Source organism: Pinus tabuliformis, chromosome 4_1, assembly GCF_031772625.1.
Source record: "Pinus tabuliformis cultivar Carrire ecotype Pingquan chromosome 4_1, CPIR1, whole genome shotgun sequence".
NCBI classification, from domain to species: Eukaryota; Viridiplantae; Streptophyta; class Pinopsida; order Pinales; family Pinaceae; genus Pinus; species Pinus tabuliformis.
This window is the reverse complement of record NC_142303.1, coordinates 539,597,280-539,620,498: the sequence shown is the minus strand read 5'-3', so window position 1 is coordinate 539,620,498 and position 23,219 is coordinate 539,597,280. Positions and strand designations below refer to the sequence as shown.

The following is a 23,219-nucleotide window of genomic DNA, read 5'->3' as shown; positions in this document are numbered from 1 at the left end:
GTCAAGGTCAAATTTTGTCATTTCAGTGAGTCTTCAAAGCAAAATTTGGTGACTAGGTACTAGGTCTAGGGTTTGCTTTTACTCCTCTCAAAGTTGTCCAAATGTCAGTCCATGTCACCGTTCAGCTAAGTGCACCATCATTTAGAGGGTTTTCATTATCATTTCAAGTTCCACTGGGTCATTTTACACCTTATTCATGCTTCAGTTGCACCTAGGTAAGGTCATTTCCCTCTCCTAGGGTTTTGAAGGCAATTTCTCTTGGACGGTCAAATCATCGGCAAATATTGTATCCTGATGTTCATACACCTTCTCCTATCCTTAAATTACCTTATCAAACATTTCCCATCACTGAGATCCGCCAAATTCCTCATTTTCACACAAACCCTACTTTCTTGCTACAACCTGGCAATTTTCTAGGTTGGACCTGTGTTTTACCTTTTTGGACAGCTTCCCCTCACTCAATATTTAAATTTCCCTTTCCCCTGCTTCTTAACATCCCTCCCTACTTCCAAGAATTTTCCCAAGAATTTAGAAGCCGCTTATCCCCTTCATTTCGCTTCATTTCGACAAATCCCTTGTTCCACACATTGGGATAGGTTTCACTCAAACGATGTTTCTGAGCAATAGAAGATGAATTTTTGAAAACTGAGGTTTTTTTCCACAACATGCCAGGAAGAAAAACCTCCTTCAATTTTTACACAGGTGTCACGGTTTTAAAGAAATGTCAAAAATACAATCGCCTCGGGAGAATTGATGCACCTCTGAAGTGACCTTGAGAAAATCAAGTTTTCTCCTAGCTCGGTTGGCCAAATGACATGCTTGATGAGCCAAATGATAACTAAACACAAAGGTATTTCGAATGAACTATCATGAGCTAAATGTGGAGTTGAGGAAGGCATTCAAAAGTTGACTGTAACAGCACTCTGCCTTTAGGCAACCTCATTTGGCACATTTTGACGAGTCGTGGGAGATTTGATTTTTGGCAGGGCAAATGAACTCCAAATTGAAAAATTTTGGTTGGGTTAGAAATTAGACTCAAATAAATTTCCAACGAGCTATCTTTTGCCCAATTTGGACACTAGGAAGGCCTCCAAAAGTCACCTGGAAAAGGGCGTGACACACATAGAGAGCATGGCGCACTGGGAGAAATTTTCCATTGTAAATTTACACTGGCGCAACACACATGGGAGGCGCGGCGCACAGGGCTAAAAGGCCTGAATTTCATCAAAATATTCCTCGAAATTGAAAATACTTCATTCTTCCAAGTAATTAAATCATTCCTAAGTGCCATTGCAAGAGTTTTGATCCTCCTTGATGGTGTGTAAATAGGTGAAAAGACAAACCCTAGTTTGCTGCACAGTGTACTAAAAAACTATCTAGGGTTTTCAAAAGTTGTCATAGTTGCTCTTTGCTCCCTGCAATCATTTTCACATTCCTCCACTACGCTCCCCTCATTTCATATCCCTTACCCATCTCTCATTCACATTCATCCTACCCGCCTATCCCTAAAATCCTAAACCCTAACAACAAATTCCCATTATTACCCTAAACCCTAATCCTCATTCCCCAAACCATATCACTCTATTATAACCCTATAGTCAGCACAAAATCTCTCATTCACAGTCCCACTCATCAATTCCATTCATCAAATAGCAAACACCTATTCTTGATATAAAATATATTCATACTCATCATTGAACATCAAACAGTGGCAAATATGGAAACTCATTTAGCTTATGAAAGGGGTGAGGAAATAGTGAGTGATTCCTCCCAAGAAATTCATGCATTAAGAAGACCACATAAGGGAGGAAAAAACATCTGAGAGGAGCCCACTACACTCATAGAGCTATTAGCTTGTCCTCTTGCAGTAGCATGTTTCAAACATCAGTCAGACCGCTACTATGCCAGTATTCATCACACATCAGAGAGGCAGTAGACATTTGTTTGCAGTAACAAAGCGAGTGTTATCTCCACCCGGGGTGGAAGGGGCCTCACTTCCGACATCAGAATCATACGAGCAGGGCAGAGGTAAGGAGCCAGTGTAGGAGGAAGGGCCATCAAGTGAACTAAAGACCGAATTCATTCTCCTCCATGATGATGAGATAGATACAGAACCAACAAATGCAGAGCTTGAAGAGATCATCCAGGAGCAGAAATCGGTGATTGAGGCCTTATCCCTAGACTTGGAGAGGGCCAAGTGGAATATGAAGTACCTAGAGCAGAGAAAAAAATAGTTAGAGGATCGACAGGCGATTATGGAGCTACAAAACATTCGTGAGTATCGCCAAGCTGAAGCTGCTCAAAGGAGAAGAGTTGAGCTCACATCATTGGAGCAAGAGATCAACGAGGATCAGGAGGCCAACATTGAGAGAGTCAACATGCACTTGGAGAGGTTGTTGGACAAGGCCGATCAGGACCTTGCCTTACTGGGACACATGGCTTTCCATTACAGGGCATGAAACATGAGTGCAAAGGCCCGAACAAGGAGCTTGAAGGCAAAATTGAGCAAAGCAACAAAAGAGGCAAAAGAGGCAAAAGAGCAAGATCAGCTTCGAATCTTGGCTGAGGCTTCCTTGGCACATCATAGCACTCCATAGAGAAACTCCATCCCAAAATTTCAAGGAATTTGGTGAAATTTTGGTCACATGACAAATTTTTGGGCAAAACACAGGTTTTTTCTCCCTGTGGCGTGGCGCTAAAAATCAGGAGCTCCAAATGAAGAATGGTTTGCATTTCTACATTCAGCATGGAAAATCACGACTACTAGTGCTTGGACAAGAAATTTGGGCAATATCTGAGTCTACAGGAGATCAAAAACACCCAAAAAATGGCCTCTCTGCCCCTTTTTTGACACACAGGAAGCAGTCTTGGGAGAATGAAGATTTGGAGGGGAAAATGATCACCAAATTTAGAAATTCCAGTTGGGTTAGAAAGTAGACAGGACAGGATTTCCAACAAGACCACTTGGGTACATTTTGGACACATACAAGTGCCCCAAAATAGGACCCAAATTAGCGTGGCGCACAGAGAAAATGACGCAGTGCATAGAGGAAAAATTGCCAAATTTGCTTCCTTTTTGCGAAATTTCGATTCGTGTCTTCTCCAAGTGAGCCCGCTCATCTACACTTCGGTTTCTTGGAACCTAAGGTGGCATTTAAGTATTTTTCCCCAGATTGGCTTCTATCCAAGTGGCGAAGGAAGGCAAACGGTCACCCAAGCCATTTGTCATGTTTGTAACGCTACACCTGTAGCTGATGGTTGGCTCGTCATCTCCATTTTGTAATGATTTGAGTAACTCCCCAACCCTTGGGCGTTCTATCTCTTCATGGCACATTCTATATATTGTATGCAAGCTATTTGCAAAAGGTCAGTTGGCTTGTAACTTCTGGGAGACTGCAGGAAAGAAAATCTGTTTCTTCACTGTGTATTTTTGACAGAAAATTAATGAAAGGCAGTGGCTTTGTTTCATGAGATCCTTGTGGTTGTGAGTGTAGCAAATGTATCTCTTATGTTTTCATATGTATTTCGTTATGTTTCATAATTCAATTCATGTTCATTTCCAGTGAAATTTTCTGAGTGAGATTAGGTAGAATTCAATTTTACTGCTCTGCCTATGGGAAAATTTCATGTTCAGTGTCATTCTTTTGTTGAAAAGGATTCATGTTCCTATGCCCTTTTCACACTCCTCAACAATCTCTCCGTTCCGCGTTATTCCAAACTAAATTGCTACACTTTCCGCCTACCTTTCCTCATGAAGTAATCTGTGCCTTTGTATTAAATTCTTTGTTATTTGCTGACCGTTGGTCCCATACCACCCTAGAGGCTCGGTCATTCATAAAAATTGTTTCTTGTATCCATATTCACTTACTAGCCTAAGATCAATATTTCACTATAAGTCATCTCAGACCGTTTTTTGCTTATCTATTCACTGAGCGTGACTCAGAGAGAGCCCTCTCATGTTCTGGTAGGGCTAGCTACCAGACTGAGAGTGGTTTGTGGTTACCTTGAATTTTGCCTTCCTTCAGCCTAGGGCAGATTTAGGTGCTAACATAGTGGCGACTCCACTGGAGAAGAAAATGGTTTGCTTGAAGATTGTTCTGCCCTAGTACATCTATCAAGCTCAGATCTAATGGTTGATGGTGAAAATCGATCAGACATAAGAAGACGGCTGAAATCATGCACCTGGCGACTCCATTCACTAAAGAATCTAGCAATCAGTGCTTCATGGCGACTCCATTGCAGAGAGGTCAGTAGCTTTGAGATTTTCAAGATGGATTGGGTTGCAAGAAGATATGCTCCCATGAGCCGAGATCACATTCCAGGCTTTCCAAATAAGATTCCGAAAGTAGATTGGTCAAGGAATTTTCCTACATTTAAAGATGATGGTAAGAAGGACGCTGCTTTACATCTAGTTCGATTTCACATGCATATTCGCAAGTTGAAGGTTGATTTTCCTGAAGATTGCTTAATGAAGATATTCATGGCCACTCTAGAAGGTGAAGCCCAATCTTGGTATGAAAGTTTGCTGCTTGCTTTTATTTACTGTTTAAAGGATTTTCATGCCATGTTCATTGAAAGATATAAAGACTCTTATCCATCATTAAATCTAGTTCATGACTGTTGCAAACATGCTTCTACTTTTATTGAAAGCCTTGAAAAATACTATGAGGATGATAATTTTATGGATGATGAGATCATGGAAGCCCTAGATGAAAATCCCTTCTAGCAGCGTAAAGACAATCATGAAAATTTGCAGCATGATCAAGATTGTAGTATGGTGGAAGAGGAAAGAATTTTGCATCTTGACAATCAATTGGAATTACATGAAATGGATTAGCAATATGAGGAATATTTATATACACCTTCACTTGAAATTAATGAAGACAATCACTGTTTGAGCGAAAGGAAACAAAAGGTCTTATCTCCTTTGTCTGAAGACGAGATAGGTAAACTCTTGCATGGTTATGTTCCAGCTCAAGCTAAAGCGGATTTGCAGTGCACACATGGTCAAGAAAGTGTTGGTGAAACTTCTTCCTCTTTTGAAAAGGATGATAGTATAGTGAAGAGCTTTATAGATCAGCCGGTTGAAGAATTCCATATGGCTGAAAGTGATGAAAGAAAAAGTGTCGTTTCGGATCTGACCATAGAAGAATACATCATGCAGGGAAGTCCAGTTCTACTTTCAGAATGTGATAACGTTAAGTCAACCCTTTCAGATCCAGATTCAGATTATGGTGACCAAGAAAACCTTGTACTAAGTCCCATGAAAGAGAACTCTGCTGCTGAAATCATCTGGGATGAAGAAGACAGAGTTTTGGATCCAAATGTTCTCATGTCATCAGAACACAGTCTTCATGAAGAGGTAATCCAGTCAGCTCATGAACAGCAAGATGAGAATTTTGTTCAAGTAAGTGAAAAAGGTTCCTTGGATGAATTGTTGGTAGATGATAGAAATTTCATGCTTGGGTTTCAAGAATCATTCGAAGTTTCTTTTCTCATGATTGATGAATGCAAAGACAATCTGGTTGTCATATCATATGAAGGTGACCTACAATACATTCAGGCTATCGAAGAGCAGAACATTCAAGATTGTCTTTCAAACTCTTCCTCATATGTTTCATGTTTTGAAGTGTTCTTTGAAGAGGAAATCCGCTCATCTGCTTGTTCAAATTTTTTTGAAGACCAGGAGCATACTCTTATTTATGAAAAAAGACCAGAATCAAGAGGAAAAGATACCTTGTTTTTTTAGCAGGAGGAAAGACTTCATTTTTTCAGGATCCAATGGAATATTTTCTACAGTCAGCAGTGAAGGTGATTATTGCAGTATTCAGTGATGAAGGGGATCATGGTCAATTGTGTTTTTGGAGGCACAATTACAAGTATCTTTTGTTGACCAGAAGATCTGATCCGGAGAATCAATCAAGGAGGCATCTACTTGATTGGTTACATTGGAAGACACATTACACATGATTGCACATATTGCATTAGTACACAGGTGGCTATCATCATGATTTGAAACCCTTGAATCTTGATGGACTGCTGCCATTGAATAAGTTTTGTCAGTTCTTGTTTTAGTTAAGTCAGTCATGAGTCATTTCCTTTTGCATTGAGTTAGTTTTTTGAGTCATGTTGGTTTCATAATTAAGTCGGTTTAAGTCAAGTTTCAGTCAATAAATGAGTCGAAGTCTTGTGTTGTTTGTCGAAATAATGACTCCATAGCCCAATGGACGAAGGCACTATCTAGCTCTTCCAGAGATCTGCAGTTCTTGGCACCTCCAAGGAGCTACCATCCCCCATTGGAGCCAATGTTAGTGTCAGTCTTTGCAGCCTTCCTCCAGTGATCAAACATGTTGTTACAAAGTGATTTTAAAGTGTCGAGGTCAAATTTTGTCATTTCAGTGAGTCTTCAAAAAAAAATTTGGTCATTGGGTACTAGGTCTAGGGTTTGCTTTTACTCCTATCAAAGTTGTCCAAGTGTCAATCCATTTCACCGTTTAGCTGAGTGTACCATCATTCAGAGGGTTTTCATTATCATGTCAAGTTCCACTGGGTCATTTGACACCTTATTCATGCTTCAATTGTGCCTAGGTAAGGTCATTTCCCTCTCCTAGGGTTTTGAAGGCAATTTCTCTTGGACGGTCAACTCATCGGTAAATATTGTATCTTGATGTTCATACAACTTCCCCTATCCTTAAATTACCTTATCAAACACTTCCCATCACTGAGATCCCCAAAATTCCTCATTTTTGCACAAACCCTAGTTTCTTGCTACAACCTGGCAATTTTCTAGGTTGGACCTGTGTTTTTCCTTTTTGGACCCCTTCCCCTCACTCAATATTTGAAATTCCACTTTCCCCTGCTTCATAACATCCCTCCCTACTTCCAAGAATTTTCCCAAGAATTTTGAAGCCGCTTATCCCCTTCATTTCGCTTCATTTCGACAAATCCCTTGTTCCACACATCGAGATAGGTTTCACTCAAATGATGTTTCTGAGCAATAGAAGATGAATTTTTGAAAACTGAGAGACGTTTTTGTCCAAAACATGAGAAGGAAGAAAAATGTCATTCAATTTTTACACAGGTGTCATGGTTTTGGAGAAATGTCAAAAATACAATTGCCTCGAGAGAATTGATGCACCTCTGAAGTGACCTTGGGAAAATCAAGTTTTCTCCTAGCTCGGTTGGCCAAATGACTCGCTTCATGAGCCAAATGATAACTATACACAAAGATATTTCCAATGAGCTATCATGAGCTGAATTTGGAGTTGAGGAAGGCATTCAAAAGTTGACTGTAACAGCACTCTGCCTTTAGGCAGCCTCATTTGGTACATTTTGACCAGTCTTGGAAGATTTGATTTTTGACAGAGCAAATGAACTCCAAATTGAAACATTCTAGTTGGGTTGGAAGGTAAACTCAAATACCTTTCCCAAGAGATATCTTGTGCCCAATTTAGACATCAGGAAGGCCTCCAAAAGTCACCTGGAAAAGGGCACGATGCACATAGAGAGGTCGGCGCACTGGGAGAAATTTTCCAGTGTAAATTTACACTGGCGCAACGCACATGGGAGGCGCGGCGCACAGGGCTAAAAGGCCTGACTTTCATTAAAATATTCCTCCAAATTGAAAATACTTCATTCTTCCAAGTAAGTAAATCATCCCTAAGTTCCATTGCAAGAGTTTTCATCCTCCTTGATGGTGTGTAAATAGGTGAAAAGACAAACCCTAGTTTGCTGCACAGTGTAGTAAAAAACTATCAAGGGTTTTCAAAAGTTGTCATTGTGGTTGTTTTCTCCCTGGAATCATTTTCACATTCCTCCACTACACTCCCCTCATTTCATATCTCTTACCCTTCTCTCATTCACATTCATCCTACCCCCCTATCCCTAAAATCCTAAACCCTAACAACAAATTACCATTATTACCCTAAACCCTAATCCTCATTCCCCAAACCATATCACTCCCTTATAACCCTATAGTCAGCACAAAATCTCTCATTCATAGTCCCACTAATCAATTCCATTCGTCAAATAGCAAACACCTATTCTTGATATAAAATCTATTCATACTCATCATTGAACATCAAACAGTGGCAAATATGGAAACTGCTTTAGCTTATGAAAGGGGTGAGGAAACGGTGAGTGATTCCTCCCAAGAAATTCATGCACCGAGAAGACCACATAAGGGAGGAAAACACATCTGAGAGGAGCCCACTACACTCATAGAGCTATTGGCTTTTCCTCTTGCAGTAGCATGTTTCAAACATTAGTCAGACCGCTACATGTCGGTATTCATCATACATCAGAGAGGGAGTAGACATTTGTTTGCAGTAGCAAAGCGAGTGTTATCTCCACCCGGGGTGGAAGGGGCCTCACTTCTGACATCAGCATCACAGGAGCGAGGCCGAGGTAAGGAGCCAGTGTAGGAGGAAGGGCCATCAAGTGAACGAGAGACCGAATTTGTTCTCCCCCATGATCATGAGACAGATATAGAACCAACAAATGCAGAGCTTTTAGAGATCATCTAGGAGCAGCAATTAGTGATTGAGGCGTTATCCATTGACTTGGAGAGGGCCAAGTGGAACATGAAGTACCTGCAGCAGAGAAACAAACAGCTAGAGGATTGACAGGTGATTATGGAGCTGCAAAACATTCGTGAGCATCGCCAAGCTGCTCAAAGGAGAAGAGTTGAGCTCACATCATTGGAGCAAGAGATCAATGAGGATCAGGAGGCCAATCTCGAGAGAGTCAACATGCACTTGGAGAGGCCACTAGACAAGGCTGATGAGGACCTTGCCTTACTGAGACACATGGCTTTCCATTACAGGGCACAAAACATGAGTGCAAAGGCCCGAATAAGGAGCTTGAAGGAAAAATTGAGCAAAGCAACAAAAGAGGCAAAAGAGGCAAAAGAGAGAGATCGGCTTCGAATCTTGGCTGAGGCTTCCTTAGCATATCATAGCACTCCATAGAGAAACTCCAGCCCAAATTTCAAGGAACTTGTGGAAATTTTGGTCACATGACAAATTTTTGGGCAAAACACAGGTTTTTTCTCCCTGTGGCGCGGCGCTAAAAATCGGGAGCTCCAAATGAAGAATGGTTTGCATTTTTCGATTTACCATGGAAAATCACGACTACTGGTGCTTGGACAAGAAATTTGGGTAATATCTGAGTCTCCAGGACGTCAAAAACACCCAAAAAATGGCCTCTCTGCCCCTTTTTTGACACACAAGAAGCACTATTGGGAGAATGAATATTTGGAGGGGCAAATGAGCACCGAATTTAGAAATTCCAGTGGGGTTAGAAAGTAGACAAGACATGATTTCCAACAAGCCCACTTGGCCACATTTTGGACACCTGAAAATGCCCCAAAATAGGCCCCAACGTAGCATAGTCCACAAAGGAAAAGTTGCGAAATTTGTTTCCGTTTAGCGAAATTTTGATTTGCGACTTCTCCAAGTGGGCCCGCTCATCTACACTTCGGTTTTTTGGCACCTAAGGCAGCATTTAAAGTATTTTTTTCCCCATATTGGCTTCTATCCAAGTGGCGAAGGAAGGCAAACGGTCACCCAAGCCATTTTTCATGTTTGTAACGCTGCACCTGTAGCTGATGGTTGGCTCTTCATCTCCATTTTGTAATGATTCGAGTAACTCCCCAACCCTTGGGCATTCTATCTCTTCATGGCACATTCTATATATTGTATGCAAGCTATTTGCAAAAGGTTGGTTGGCTTGTAACTTCTGGGAGTCTGTGGGAAAGAAACTTTGTTTCTTCACTGTGTATTTTTGACAGAGAATTAATGAAAGGCAGCGGCTCTGTTTCATGAGATTCTTGTGGTTGTGAGTGTAGTAAATGTGTCTCTTATGTTTTCATATGTATTTCTTTATGTTTCATAATTCAATTCATGTTCATTTGCAGTGAAATTTTCTAAGTGAGATTAGGTAGAATTCAATTTTATTGCTCTGCCTGTTGGAAAATTTCATGTTTAGTGTTCTTCTTGCGTTGAAAAGGATTCATGTTCCTATGCCCTTTTCACACTCCTCAGCAATCTCTCCATTCTGCGTTATTCCAAACTAAATTGCTACACTTTCCACCTTCCTTTCCTCACGAAGTAATCTGTGCCTTTGTATTAAATTCTCTATTCTTTGTTGACTGTTGGTCCCATACCACCCCAGAGGCTCGGTCATTCATAAAAATTGTTTCTTGTATCCATATTTACTTACTAGCCTAAGATCAATATTTCACTTTAAGTCATCTCAGACCATTTTTTTCTTATCTATTCACTAAGTGTGACTCGGAGAGAGCCCTCTCCTGTTCTGGTAGGGCTAGCTACCAGACTGAGCGTGGTTTGTTGTTACACGAAACAATAGACTTCGGCAAGCCATGTAATCTGACTATCTCTGTGAAGAACAAATGTGCTACATGTGTGGCATCACTGGTTTTCCTGCATGGAATGAAATGTGCCATTTTGGTGAAATGATCCACCACCACCATGACGGAATCAAATCCCCATTGTTTCTTCGGTAGACCTAAGACAAAGTCGAAACTGACTGAGTCCCATGGTCTGCTTGGAATAGGTAAGGGTGTATACAACCCTATGTTCTGGTTGTGTCCCTTTGCAAGCTGACACACTTTGCATCTATTCACAAACCTTTGTGCATCTCTACGCATCTTCGGCCAATAATAAAAGCGGCTCAACTAATCTAAGGTCTTGTCTATGCCAAAATTCCTGGCTAAACCTCCATTATACTTTTCCTTAATTAATTTATCTCTCATAGAATACTCCGAAATACACAATTGCCCTCCTTCGAACTTAAACCCTTCCTGCATATTATAGTCTAGCCATGAGATGTTATATCTCAACAATGGATTTTGGCAAGCTTCATAAGCTTCCTTAAAATCTATATCTGCCTCATACAAGTCCTTAAGATGTTAAAATCCTACTACTTGTATCGTACTTTCCTGTAGGATCAAATTCCTCCTGTTCAATGCATCTACCACTTTGTTGGCTTGACCGTTGATGTGTTTCAACACAAATGTAAAACTCTATAGGTACTCCACCCACTTCGCATGTTTATGGTTTAGCTTATGTTGCTGCATAATATACTGCAATGCAGAATTGTCTGAAAATAATACAAATTCATTGGCCAATAGATAATGTCTCCAATGATTTAGCGCTTGAACCATTGCATAAAATTCCTTGTCATAAGATGTGTACTTCTACCTACTTTCATTTAGTTTCTCACTGAAATAGGCTACTGGCTTGTCCTCTTGACTAAGTACTGCACCAATGGCTATCCCACTGGCATCACAACTTACTTGAAAAACTTTGTTAAATTCTGGTAATCTCAAAATTGGTTTTTCAGTAATTTTTCTTTTGAAATGCTGAAAACACTTCTCTTCCATTTCTTTCCAATGGAAAGGCTAATTTGCCTTCTTAATGGTTTCCACTACGGGTGCAAAAATCCCACTGAAATGTTTAATAAATTTCTGATTAAAACTCGTCAATACATGTGAACTTCGTACCTCAAACAAACTTTTGGGAGATGGGCAGGTAACTATGGCTGCAACCTTTTCCGGATCCATTTTTAGTTCATTCTTGGAAATCACAAACCCCAAATAAATTAAATCTTTCTTGGAAAAAGAACATTTCTTCAAATTTATCAGTAATTTATTTTTCTGCAATTTTTCCAATACATACCTCATGTGTCAAAAATTCTCTTCCTCCATCTTGCTAAATATAAGTATATCATCCAGATATACAATCAAAAATTTACCAATGAATTTCTTCAGCATCCCATTCATCAACTGCATGAACGTGCTGGGGGCATTGCTCAATCCAAATGGCATAACAAGCCATTCGTACAAGCCTTCATTAGTCTTGAAATTTGTCTTCCACTCGTCACCTTCTCGAATTCTGATTTGGTGGTAGCTGCTTTTTAGGTCTATCTTTGAAAAGTACACTGCTCCACTCAAAAAATCCATCATATCATCCATTTGAGGTAGAGGGAACCTGTACCTGATAGTGATCTTGTTAATGGCTAGGGAATCTGTGCACATTCGCCACTCACCTCCTTTCTTGGGAGCTAAAATAGTCGGAACTGCACAAGGGCTTAAACTCTCCCAAATCAGACCCTTATCCAACAACTCCTGCACCTACTTCCGGATTTATTCATTATCCTTCAGTCTCATCTGGTAGGCAGCCTTGTTTGGCAAACTGGCTCCTGGAATAAAATCGATATGGTGACTAATGCTGCGCTTTGGTGGTAATTTGTCCAGTAGATTGTCTACCACAATATCACTAAACTCCTGCAACATGTCCTGTATCTCCTTAGGTAAGTCAGTGACTTCAGTATCGATCAAAATTGGTTTTGGCCTTCACACAACTGCATACTTCACCTCATCATCCTCCATCTATCACATAAACCCTTTTCTGCCTAATAGTAATGCTTTTGTCCCACTGATTTCTGCAGCATCCTCTTCCTTCATGGGCACCAGCATATGCTTTATCCCATCTTTAACAAACTTGTAACAATTTGTTGCCCAGTCATGGACGACCTTCCTATCATACTGCCGTGGTCTACCCAACGAAATGTGCCACACATCCATAGGCATGATATCACAAGTCACCTTGTCCTTGTACTTGCCAATATGAAACTCTACTTCACACTAATCATCGACCAGCAGTCGATGACCTTTCTGTAACCAAGACACCCTATATGGAGTTGGGTGCTTCAACTTCTTCAAACCTAATTTCCCCACCATTTTAGTAGATACCAGATTATCAATACTTCCACTGTCTAAGATTAATTTGCAGCATTTCCCATGTGACTTGCACACAGTCTCGAACAATGCTTTCCTCTGTGTTTGATCAGTTACTTCCTTCGCTATTTTTAATAATACCTTGTTCAACACCAAGGCTTCCCTGGTTTTTGGAATATTTTCCACCTCCTGTGGTGGTGCCTCCACTTCGTTGGGCTGAGCGACATATGCTCCCTTCTGCCTAGTTTTTTCATTTTCAGGACATTCAAAGGACCTGTGTCCCCACTTGTGACACTTGTAACATTGATAGGAATTTCCTCTACCTCTACCGTTACCTCTTCCTCGCTAGTATGACCTTCCTCCTCTAATGTTACCTTCCCTTTCACTCTGTCCCGAAGTCTTCAAACTACTGCCCTCTTCATTGTTGTTGGCAGTCCTATCTTTCCCAAAGGTCTATCCCTGACCTCTACTAGAACCACGTCCTCTTCTAGCATTTTGTTTCCCATAAATCTTTTCCTCTGCCTTCAGAGCACTCAGATAAGATTCCCCTATGGTCTTAGGGGAAAGAATACTAATTTCGTCTAGGATCTTCATCCGTAGACCATTTACAAACCTCGATATTTTCTCAGGGCTATCTTCAACATAACCAACTCCCAAGTTAACTTTATAAAATTCTTCAGTATATTCCTTTATGGTCATCATTCTGCGCCTCAAGTTCTGTACTTGTCTATAAAGGGAAATTTGATAATCTTTAGGTAGAAACTTGCTCTTCATTTTAGCAACCATCCTATCCCATTTTTTAATCAATGGTTTGTTCAATCTCCTCCTTTTTGCCTATACACTGTCCCACCATAGTGCTGCATGTCCCTTCAACTTGGTGACAACAAACCTGATCCTCTTGTCTTCGTTGATTTCTTCATACTCAAAATATTTATCTAGTTCACTTATCTAGTCTAATAATGCCTCTATGGAAAAACTATCATCATAATTAGAGAGCTTCGGTCTTGGCTTGTTGCTAGCCAACAAAAATGACCTGAATAGTTTAATTTATGGTCCTTCATCATCTGACCCATCCGTCATGGGTATGTCTTCCTCCTCAATATCATCCCCACCTTCGAGATCTCTATGCATTCCAGCTTCCACTGCTGCCAAACGTGCAGTTAAATTCCTAATTTCTCCTCATAATCCTTCATCTGCTACTCTTCTGATGGCTCTTCCTTGACCCCTTCTTTCTACCTCCATCTTTGCTGAGAGAAAGGAACAACCTTCTCTGATACCAAAAATTAGTGACAATCCTAAAGAGTGACACGTAGCTATGAACATTTAATTCTTTTGCTTTTGAATTAAATTTAGTGGCAGGGTTTTGGTATATGGCTTTAATGCGATTTACTGTATACCGCTCGCCCTCTGTACTAGCCTCGAGCTTGCAACCATGGGTTATCACTTTCGCCGAGGGTATTTCAGATTCATTTCTTCTTTGCTATGGTTTGGCTCTATGGGTGCTCGGTGCTTTCGCCTGGTTCTTGCGATGGTTGGTAAGTATCATGCCTTGCTTGTCCCGTATGGTGGTTTATTGTGCTTCACTGGTTCTCTGTGGTTTGTTGGTGTTGTGCCTCTGGTTGCTCTCTGTGGTGATTCTCTGCTCTAGTTTGTGGAGGGTTTCAGGTCATTTTCCACCCGCAAGTCTATTTGTCTCTGTCATTTGGCTCAAGCTTTGTTTATGCTCTATTTGTGGTGATTTATATGTTTGATGTTGGGTCTAGTGATGGTTCGGCTCTACAAACAAAAATCCCTGCCTGGCTGCTGCATGGGACAAATCATCTAACTCGCTCTCAGGTAATCTCCTTGTTCCAATTACAATTTCCCCCTTTGTTTTTGAGGTTCTAACGCTCTATCTCCTTGGTGAGCAGGCAGAATGTGATCATGGCACTTCTATTCATAGAAACCCTCTATTGCGGGTCTCGAATCTTGTCCTCTATCGCGGAATTGATCCTCCTCCAGGTAAAACCCTTGCTCCTCTTTCAGTTTGTTGTTCACTGTTATTTTGGTATCATGGCCCTAACTAACCACTTCCCTATTCTCTGGTGGTGTGCAGGCCCTTCCAGGAGGACGTTGCTCCACGACTTCATCCTTGGGACTGTTCGCAGGCTTAGAGAAAACTCGGGTAGGGTCTTCCCATGGTTGTAGCAGGTTCTTGCTTTCTTTGTTTCTTATTATGTCTGTAATTTCTCTGTTGCTTGCTTTGTCTGTAATCGGTTATACCCTTGGGGTTTCAACTCCTTCGTGTATGTATGTGGTATCTGAGGTGTTCATGCCCTCGCTGTTTGATTAGGGTCTAGCCTGTGGACTGTCATGTTTTTGGTTTGCATGGGTTTGGAACCCTCAACGATTTCCAGATTATAGATTTTGTACAATGAACTTTGTTGAATGGAAAACGAAAATGAAATCTACAGGAAATGCTTAAAGTGTTGAATATAATAGTACCTAGTTTTTTTGTTGAGGAAAAGGGAACAATATATTCTAGTGTACCTCCGTAAAGTTCTCAGTCTTGAAATGCTTCCTGTTACAAAATTCTTGTCGATGCTTATTCAGATCTTTTTATAAATTGTTTCACTCTCTTGCTTTCATTTTGATGCGCCTAAAACATCTATGCATAGGGAATGTAATAAAAAATACTCTACATCCTTAATGACAGATATGTTGAATTGTTTGCTTCTATAGAGATTCAAAATAATTGTAAATTACAACTTCTGGGCTCTCTCTCCTCTCTGGATGGAAACTCCTCCATCCTCTCTGGTTTTTCCTTTTCAATGCATTATTAGCAGTTTCTTTACAGTTTTTTTTTTTCTCGGTAAAAAGGCTAATCTATTAAATATGTACAGAGTTCAAAATTACATCAAGTGAAACCAGTATGCTCTTGCCCTCACAGGGGCACCAGACAAAGACAGAAACTAAGACTGACAGAAACCAAGACATAGTCCCCCACAGCAAGCCCGCGCAGGGGTAGTAAACTGAAATACCAAGACTGCCCATAGACGATGGCCCTCGCAGGGGCCTTAGACAAAAAGGTGCCAACCAAATCCTCCCGCGCAGGGGAGACAATTCCTGCTCTCATCAATAACACAAAATACCCAACAGCTATAACACCCCAGAAAACACTAACTGAACAGATAACAAAACAGAAAACGATAACTGGACCTTGAGTGACCTGGTGAAGCATGAGCGCTGGCGCCGTCATTCATTCGGTTCGTCTGGTTGCTCTTCCACAATTGGGCACCACCCATAGTAATCCGGCTCAGCTCCAGTAGGAGAGGTCGCTTCCTCTTCCCCAATTTCCGCGTTTGGAGCATTCTGGGTATGCTTGGATTTTTCCTTATCAGTAACCCGGCCCTTTGCTTCCTGCTCCATCTCAGCTGTCGGAGCCTGCTCTGCTTCCCCAGGGTAGTCTTGCATCCCTTGCTCCCGAGCATCTATGGGGTCATCAACCTCTGGAGGATTCTCAATGAACAGAATGGAAACATGCGCGCTGATTCTTGGGTTTATCGTTGAGCTGGTGAAATTGAAGATGGTGGAACCAAAAGCTAGCAAGGTGGCCGAGCCTGAAGCCCCTGCATCCATGTGTTGACCTGAGTGTAGGGGGGTGGCTCCAATGGAGCTTGCAATATTGCAGTGGCAACAATGCCTAGCACTATCCCTTTCAGGTCTGTGCGAGCCCCCTCCTCTGGATGAGCCTCAATGGTTTAGCATCCGCTGTCGGGGTCTCACCATAGTGGGATGAGACTTCTAGCAAACTACCAAGTGAACCAGACTATCAACTGCAAGAGCCAGCCACATGATGGACTCGTCCGTCTGAGAAGGGACCGCTTCAACGACAGAGAGGCCAGCCGAATGCATCACAACCAACATTGCCTGCTCCAGTCCAGTTTCATTCTCCTCATCCTCACCTACCCTGCTCGGGATCACATCTGCCATTACTGCTGCCTTGCTCTAGATCGAGTGCACTCTCCGGGCATTAACTGTCCCAGGTCCCTTCGCCTTAAACCTTCTTTATCCTATCTAGCTGCTCGCTTGGGGTGCAACGTGATGGCTGAGGGGCGGCATGTGGCTAGCCCCCGACTCCCGTCCCATCACCCTAATCACCCGCATCCGGGGGAGTTTCCTCCTTTTGGACCAGTCAAGAGCATTCTTGGGCTTCCTCATGCGGTAATATAGCATTCAGCTGACCTGTGATTAGAGAGTGATTTCTTCCCACTCCAAAATTGGCCATGAAGTCCGCTATCTTGTTGCCCTCCCTCTTTGTATGAGTGAAGGTGATACTGTTCTATTGCCTCCAGTCGTGCTTCTAACCTCCAGCTGGTGGCTATTTTTTTGGCCATATTGATGAGGATTTGGGAGTCTCCTTCAACCTCCAGAGGGTGGAGGTTGAGCTCCCCAGCAAGTTGGAGACCCTGCCATAACCCTTCCAATTCAGCTGAGTTGTTGGTGTCCCAACCAATATTTCCATAGTAGAGTGTCATGGGAGCCCCTTCATGATTCCTGATTATTCCACCAAAGCCTGCTAACCCAGGATTCCCCTTTGAGGCTCCATCAAAGTTGAGTTTGAAAGTGTGCTTTGGCGGAGGCTTCCATTCGACTTGTTTTTCAGTGCTGGCTGCAGGGGGGTTCTGCTGGTGCATGCTTTTGGTGCATCTGATCTGCCAATTGTCCATGATAGTTTTCTCGTTGGCTAGGGAAGGCCAATCCTCCTCCTTCCAGGGTCTTAGCATCATAGTTTCTTGGATATTTTTGCAAAGCATATGCCAAATATTGTCCATCGAAGAGCGTTGGTTTTTGAAAATGCGTTTGTTTCGCTCCTTCCATATACTCCATAGGATTAGCCCAGGAATCAATCGCCAAAGATGATTGAGGATGTTGCTCTTATACGGGTCCTTTTGCCACTGTCGTATGGAATTCGTAATTTCATCTTCAAGTCTGCATCTTCTTTGACATCGAAAGCTTGCTTTCTCCCATAGCTGGTTGGCGAGGGGGAAAGAGTCCAACAAATGTTGGAGCATTTCCTCATGGGCACAGCAGTTGAAGCAGATGGAGGGTCCATGGAAATTTCTTCTTCAGAGCTTGTCCCATGTTAGGATTCTCTGATGCCCTACCAACCAGAGAAAGTGACAGATCTTGGGCCAAGAGCCAGAGTTCCATATTTGGCCCCAGATCGGATCCTGAGTAGCCAAGTCATTGCAGATTATTTTGTATGCTTCAGACGTAGTGAACGCTCCTTTTGGTAGATAGCCCCATCTTAGGATATCTTCCCTTTCGTCACACCTAATTTTTCTTTTGCTGAGCTCCGTTTCCAAAGCTGTGGATGTCTGGCGATTATCATTTGTGAGGATTTGGTTGCCTGGTTTCCAGGTTCGGTAGCCTTTCTCCACTTCCTGGGTCCAAAATTGCCTGATTTTGACTTGCTGTGTTTCCTCCTCCATATTGTGTAGAGGCTGGTTCAGAGCATTGCTGAGGGTGGGCATTTGATTCCATGTGTCCGTCTAGAATCTAGCATTATTGCCATTTCTTACCTCCCAGAAACTGTGCTGCTGGATCATCTTATAATGTTCCTTGGCAGCGTTCCATATTAACGAACCTTTGTCACTGGGCTCCAATCTAATAAGCTCTTCCTGGGGTCGCTGGTTGGCATACTTTGCTGTCCATAAAGTGACCCATGGCTTGCCTGCATTGGTGAGCCACTGCCACTAGATCTTGGCTCCCATGATGGCGTTGCTGTGCTCCGGATCCCTTAGACCAATTCCTCCCTTTTCCTTTGGCTTGCATACTGTGCTCCATTTTACGAGAGCCCATTTGCGATTGGTTGCATTGCTCCCCCAAAGGAAATCTCTCTGAATTTTCCTTAGTATTTTTAGGACCCATTTTGACGCTGCCAGGATTGACAAAAGGTACAGTGGCATAGCTTGAAGAATGGCTTTAATAAGTACCGCCCGGCTGACTAGGTTCAAAGTTCTGTGAGTCCATTGATTGAGACGAGATTCAAGTTTTTCAATTAAATTGCGCCAAGAGGAGTGATTGATGGCTGAGGTAGTGAGGGGAGCACCAAGATACTTAGAGGGGAGGGTGGCCATGGGGAATCCCAGAATGCGGACTATGGCCGACTTGACTACCGGGGGAGTGTTGAAGAAGAAAATCTGCGATTTGGAGCAGTTGATGCTGGTCCCTGAGGCTTCTGAAAAATCAATTAGCACTGCTTTGAAAATTGAGGCTTCTTGAACAGATGGGTACCCAAACAGCATCGTGTCATCAACAAATTGCTGATGGGAAGTAGCTAGCAGGTGGTGAATGGAGATACCCTTAAGCTGGTGCGTGTGGAGGGCATTCTTAATGTGACGTCCCAGGTCCTCAGCCATCAAAACAAAGAGGAAGGGGGAGAGTGGGTCACCTTGCCTGATGCCCCGGGAGGGGGAGAAAGGGGGAGAGTGGGTCACCTTGCCTGATGCCCCGGGAGGGGGAGAAAGGGCGAGAGGGGATCTCATTTACTAGGATGGAGAAGCTAGTGGAGGAGATAAGGCTCATAACCCATCGAATCCAAGTGGGGCTGAATCCAAAAGTAGATAACATTTGCTGAATATATTTCCAACTAAGTTTGTCGAAAATCTTGGAAAGATCCAGTTTAAGGAGCATACCTGCCTGCTTTGAGTGCTTGAGAGTTTGGGTGATCTCATGCATGTGGATGATTCTGTCCAAAATCTGTCTTCCTTCCACATAACCTGATTGTTCTGGTGAGATGAGCATGGGCAGGAGGGGCTTTAGGCTGTTTGCAATGACTTTAGAGATGACTTTGTATATAACATTGCATAGTGCTATTGGCCGGAATTTGTCCGGTTTGAGCGCGTCCTCTTCTTTTGGAATCAGGGCTATGAAGGTGGTGTTGAGCGAGGGAAGCAGCCAATGAGCAACTCTCGACTCCTCCACCACCTCCCAGACTTCCGGCTTTATCAAATCCCAGAACTTGTGAAAGAAAGTAGTGGTAAAACCATCCGGGCCGGGAGCTTTTCCATCTTTAAGCTGAGTCATTGCATTGTCCACTTCCTGCATTTGAATTGGGCTAAGGAGGAGTTCATTATGCTCTGCTGTGATTAATTTTGGTATATTGCAGGTAATTCTTTCAATTGCCCGATGTCTGTTGACGTCAGGTTCTTGGTGGACCTGCTTAAAGTGTTCGAGGAGTATCTTCTCAATTTCATCATGTTGCTCCACCTTTTCTCCTCCTGATTTTTGAATGTAAGGGATATTGTTGCCCATTCTGCATTGCACTGTTGTTCTGTGGAAAAATTTGGTATTTCTTTCTCCCTCTTTTAGCCATCTGATTCTTGATTTTTGTTTCTAGTATATCTCCTCCTCCTTTCTTCTTTCTTCAAGCTGATTGTGGATGCTTTGCTCCTGTTCGAGGGTTCTCTCTGTGTGCTCGCATGTACTTATTTCTCTTTGCAATTTCTCCAGGGCTTTTTGAAGATTATTTTGCGCCTTGAATATGTTTCCAAAGGTCTCTCTGTTCCATCTCTTGAGACAGAGCTTTAGATGTTTGAGTTTCTGTTGAAACTGTAACATCTTGGATCCTTCTTGAGGGTGGAAGGAGGTCCATGTGGAGTTAACGAAGTCTCTGAGAGAGGGATGAGTGAACCAAAACTCCTCAAAGCGGAAAGGTCTTCGCGTGTTATTGCCTGGACGTTGCCATTGAAGGGCAACCGGCCAATGATCAGAGCCAGAGTGTGGTAGAATGGCCGCCGAGAAATCCCCCCCCAAGTGGATCGAGTTATCTGATATGAGAAAGCGATCCAGCTTGGAGGCTATTTGATGAAGGCCTGCTCTGCGATTACTCCACGTAAAAGTGCCATTGCAGAACTGTAAGTCTATCAAGGATGCATTCTGAATAAAGTTTTTGAAGTAGGTGTTTTCCTGTTCCAACTTGTTTCTGCCGCCAATCTTCTCCTCTAATTTTGTGATCATGTTATAGTCCCCTCCCGCTATCCACAGTGGGTGCCTTCGATTGGCGTTGAGGACTTCTAAGGTGTGGAGGAGAGCAATCTTTTCCTTTGCTTCCTGAGGGAAGTAAACATTCGAGAGATTCCCATGAATATTTGTGCCGACTATGTGGAAGGTAGCCTGTATGAGATTGTGTGAAGCATGGAAGTCCGACAGAGTGAGTGCTTGAGAGTTCCATGCAATGGCTAATCCCCCTGAAGCGCCAGATGCATCTACAGCAACTGATTGACATCCTGGCCAAGCTTTGGAGAGGATTCTTTCTAGAGTTGTGCTATTACATTTTGTTTCTTGGAAAAAACAAATTTGTGGCTTTTCCATTTTTACCATATTTTTAAGCATTCTGAGTTTTCCTGGGCCGTTGAGCCCCCTGAGGTTCCATGAAATGAGCTTCATGATTCACTATTGGGGGAGGGCTTGTAGTACTTCGTAAGCTTAGCATACCTACCGGAGTCTACCAGAATCTTCCCGAGCGCTATTTTTCTTTGGAGGTCTGTTCTTCTTCCCCTTTTTTTGGAATCTTTTAGGGTTTGGCTAAGATCCCAGTGACTTCCTGGATGGATGCCAAGCTGATTTTGATAATAGGCCCTGGAAATGACCATTTCCAGTTTGTCCAGCTATAGTTCTAGGATGCTTTCATATGCTTTCTTCTTGCATGCTGCTTCTAGTTCGAGTATGTCTAATCCATGTAGATCTATACTTTTCGGCTCTTCCTCCATTTGTTGCACCTGATTGTCTTCTTCCGTGGTAATATTTCGATCCGGGACGGGGCCTGAGGATCCATCAACCTCCATTTCGCTATCTTTGTCCCGCTGCTTCTCTTTGCTCTCCAAGTTGTGGGCTGGGGGGATCTTTAGAGGGAGGGGCTTTGGATGGAGGGGCCTCGGGAGGTGGCTGTGAAGAGGAAGAGGGGTGGTCAGAACTTGGAGGAGAGGAAGTAGTATGCTCGTCCGCGATATTAGCTAGGATTCCAAAGCTATTGCCGACTGCATGGTCAGAGGCCGTATTCTGTTTGGGTTTCTTCCCGGTGGGTGGTTTTTTATGCGATCTCTTGCGAGTGGGGGCTTTGGTGAAGCCATCATTGGACTGCGAATCAGAGGGTGAGGGGGCTTTGTCTTGAGCATTCAGGGGGCAATCTCTAAATAGATGCCCTATGGCATGGCATTTACGGCAGCAAAACAGAACATGTTCATAGTCTAAAGGCTGGATCCACTCATAGTCACGGTGAGAGAGACTTACCGATTCCGGCAGGGCTTTGTCTAGGCGCATGAAGACGCATATGCGGGCGTAGGATGTATATCTTCATAGTTTTGTTTCTTCAACAGTCGTTATATATTCCCCTAAGCTGTTTCCTATGTTTTTCAGAATGTCCTCATCCTAGTATTCATCTGGTAATCCATAAAGTCTTACCTAGACTGGTGCCCATGTAAGATCCTCCTGATCCGGGTTGAATCTGGGACCCCAATCCTGCAAGTATAGGCCAGCTGAGTTGAAGAAATAAGGACCCTCAACCAGGATTCTGTATTTGTCTTCCAGGCAGAAAAAGATTGCTGTGAAGAATCCTTTTGGGCCTAACTGCAGAGTCACATCTCCCCTAGGTTTCCATTTCGCTGCAATCCAACTGTAGAGGGCTTTCTCCGTCGGCCAAAACCCTATCTACTTCCCAATGAGTGCATGATCCATCATGTATTCGATTCTTGCCTCTATTTTTCCCTCGGCAGTTTGATTCTGGGTCGATTTGTGGCTATTGGTTTGCATGTGGTTGACGAGACCCTCTGGGTACCCTCTGTTGGGGTTGGCTTCACATTCTCTCCATTTACCTTATCTTTTAGATGCTCTTTTCCTTTGCGTTCATTCTGGCGTAGGATTTCTGGATTGATGACGTTCTCATGGATTGATCCAAACCGAATTGATCTCTCATTGTGGTGCTGTACTTCATGTACGCTGGGGGAGGTGCAGAAGCCCCCCCCTGGGGGTCGCCCATGTGTCCTGTGCCCTCTTACTCCTCTGTTTTGAAAAGCCTGCTCGGATAGTCAGGTCCTTGTTGGTTGTCTGCGCAGAGCAGTCTGCGCCGTCTGAGCACAATGCAGAACCCTAGCCGTAATCTCTAGAGCTCCAACGTCTGGAGTTTATGTTTTCTAGAGGGAAGCTATCTCGGAGGAGTAGTCCTTAAGGATTATGGCCAAAGCATCGAGACGCCCTGTATGTTAGCAATCCGCAGTTTCTTTACAGTTGAGGAACTGTTCCTCAGTTACTTTTCAGTTGTTTAATAGTTTCTTCAAACAAGACCCTAACTATTCCTATCTTGATCTGCTTGCCTAATTTTAAAAACTAACAATGGTTGAGTCAGCCTTAATTTTAAATGAAACAAAATGAAGCAGAAACTCAAAGTGTTTTCCCCTCTGTCCAACAAAATAAAATA

The 23,219-nt window shown here is 42.8% G+C and overlaps 1 protein-coding gene across 1 annotated transcript; it reads right to left on the bottom strand.

Moving 5' to 3' along the window:
• Window positions 1-20,140: 20,140 nt before the first annotated feature.
• On the bottom strand, window positions 20,141-21,591 carry LOC149176968 (uncharacterized). Its single transcript, XM_089421622.1, has 2 exons — window positions 21,498-21,591; window positions 20,141-20,994 (listed from the first exon to the last, which is right to left on the bottom strand). The coding sequence occupies exons 1-2, from the start codon at window positions 21,589-21,591 to the stop codon at window positions 20,141-20,143; spliced, it is 948 nt and encodes a 315-aa protein (XP_089277748.1).
• Between the last annotated feature and the right edge of the window lie 1,628 nt (window positions 21,592-23,219).

Excerpts from the sequence above, each read along its gene's own strand:
- LOC149176968 (XM_089421622.1), bottom strand. The coding sequence starts at position 21,591 with ATGGAGGTTGATGGATCCTCAGGCCCCGTCCCGGATCGAAATATTACC. Across the intron at positions 20,995-21,497 it reads AATGGAGGAAGAGCCGAAAA|GGGGATTAGCCATTGCATGG; the intron begins GTATAGATCTAC and ends CTGGCGCTTCAG.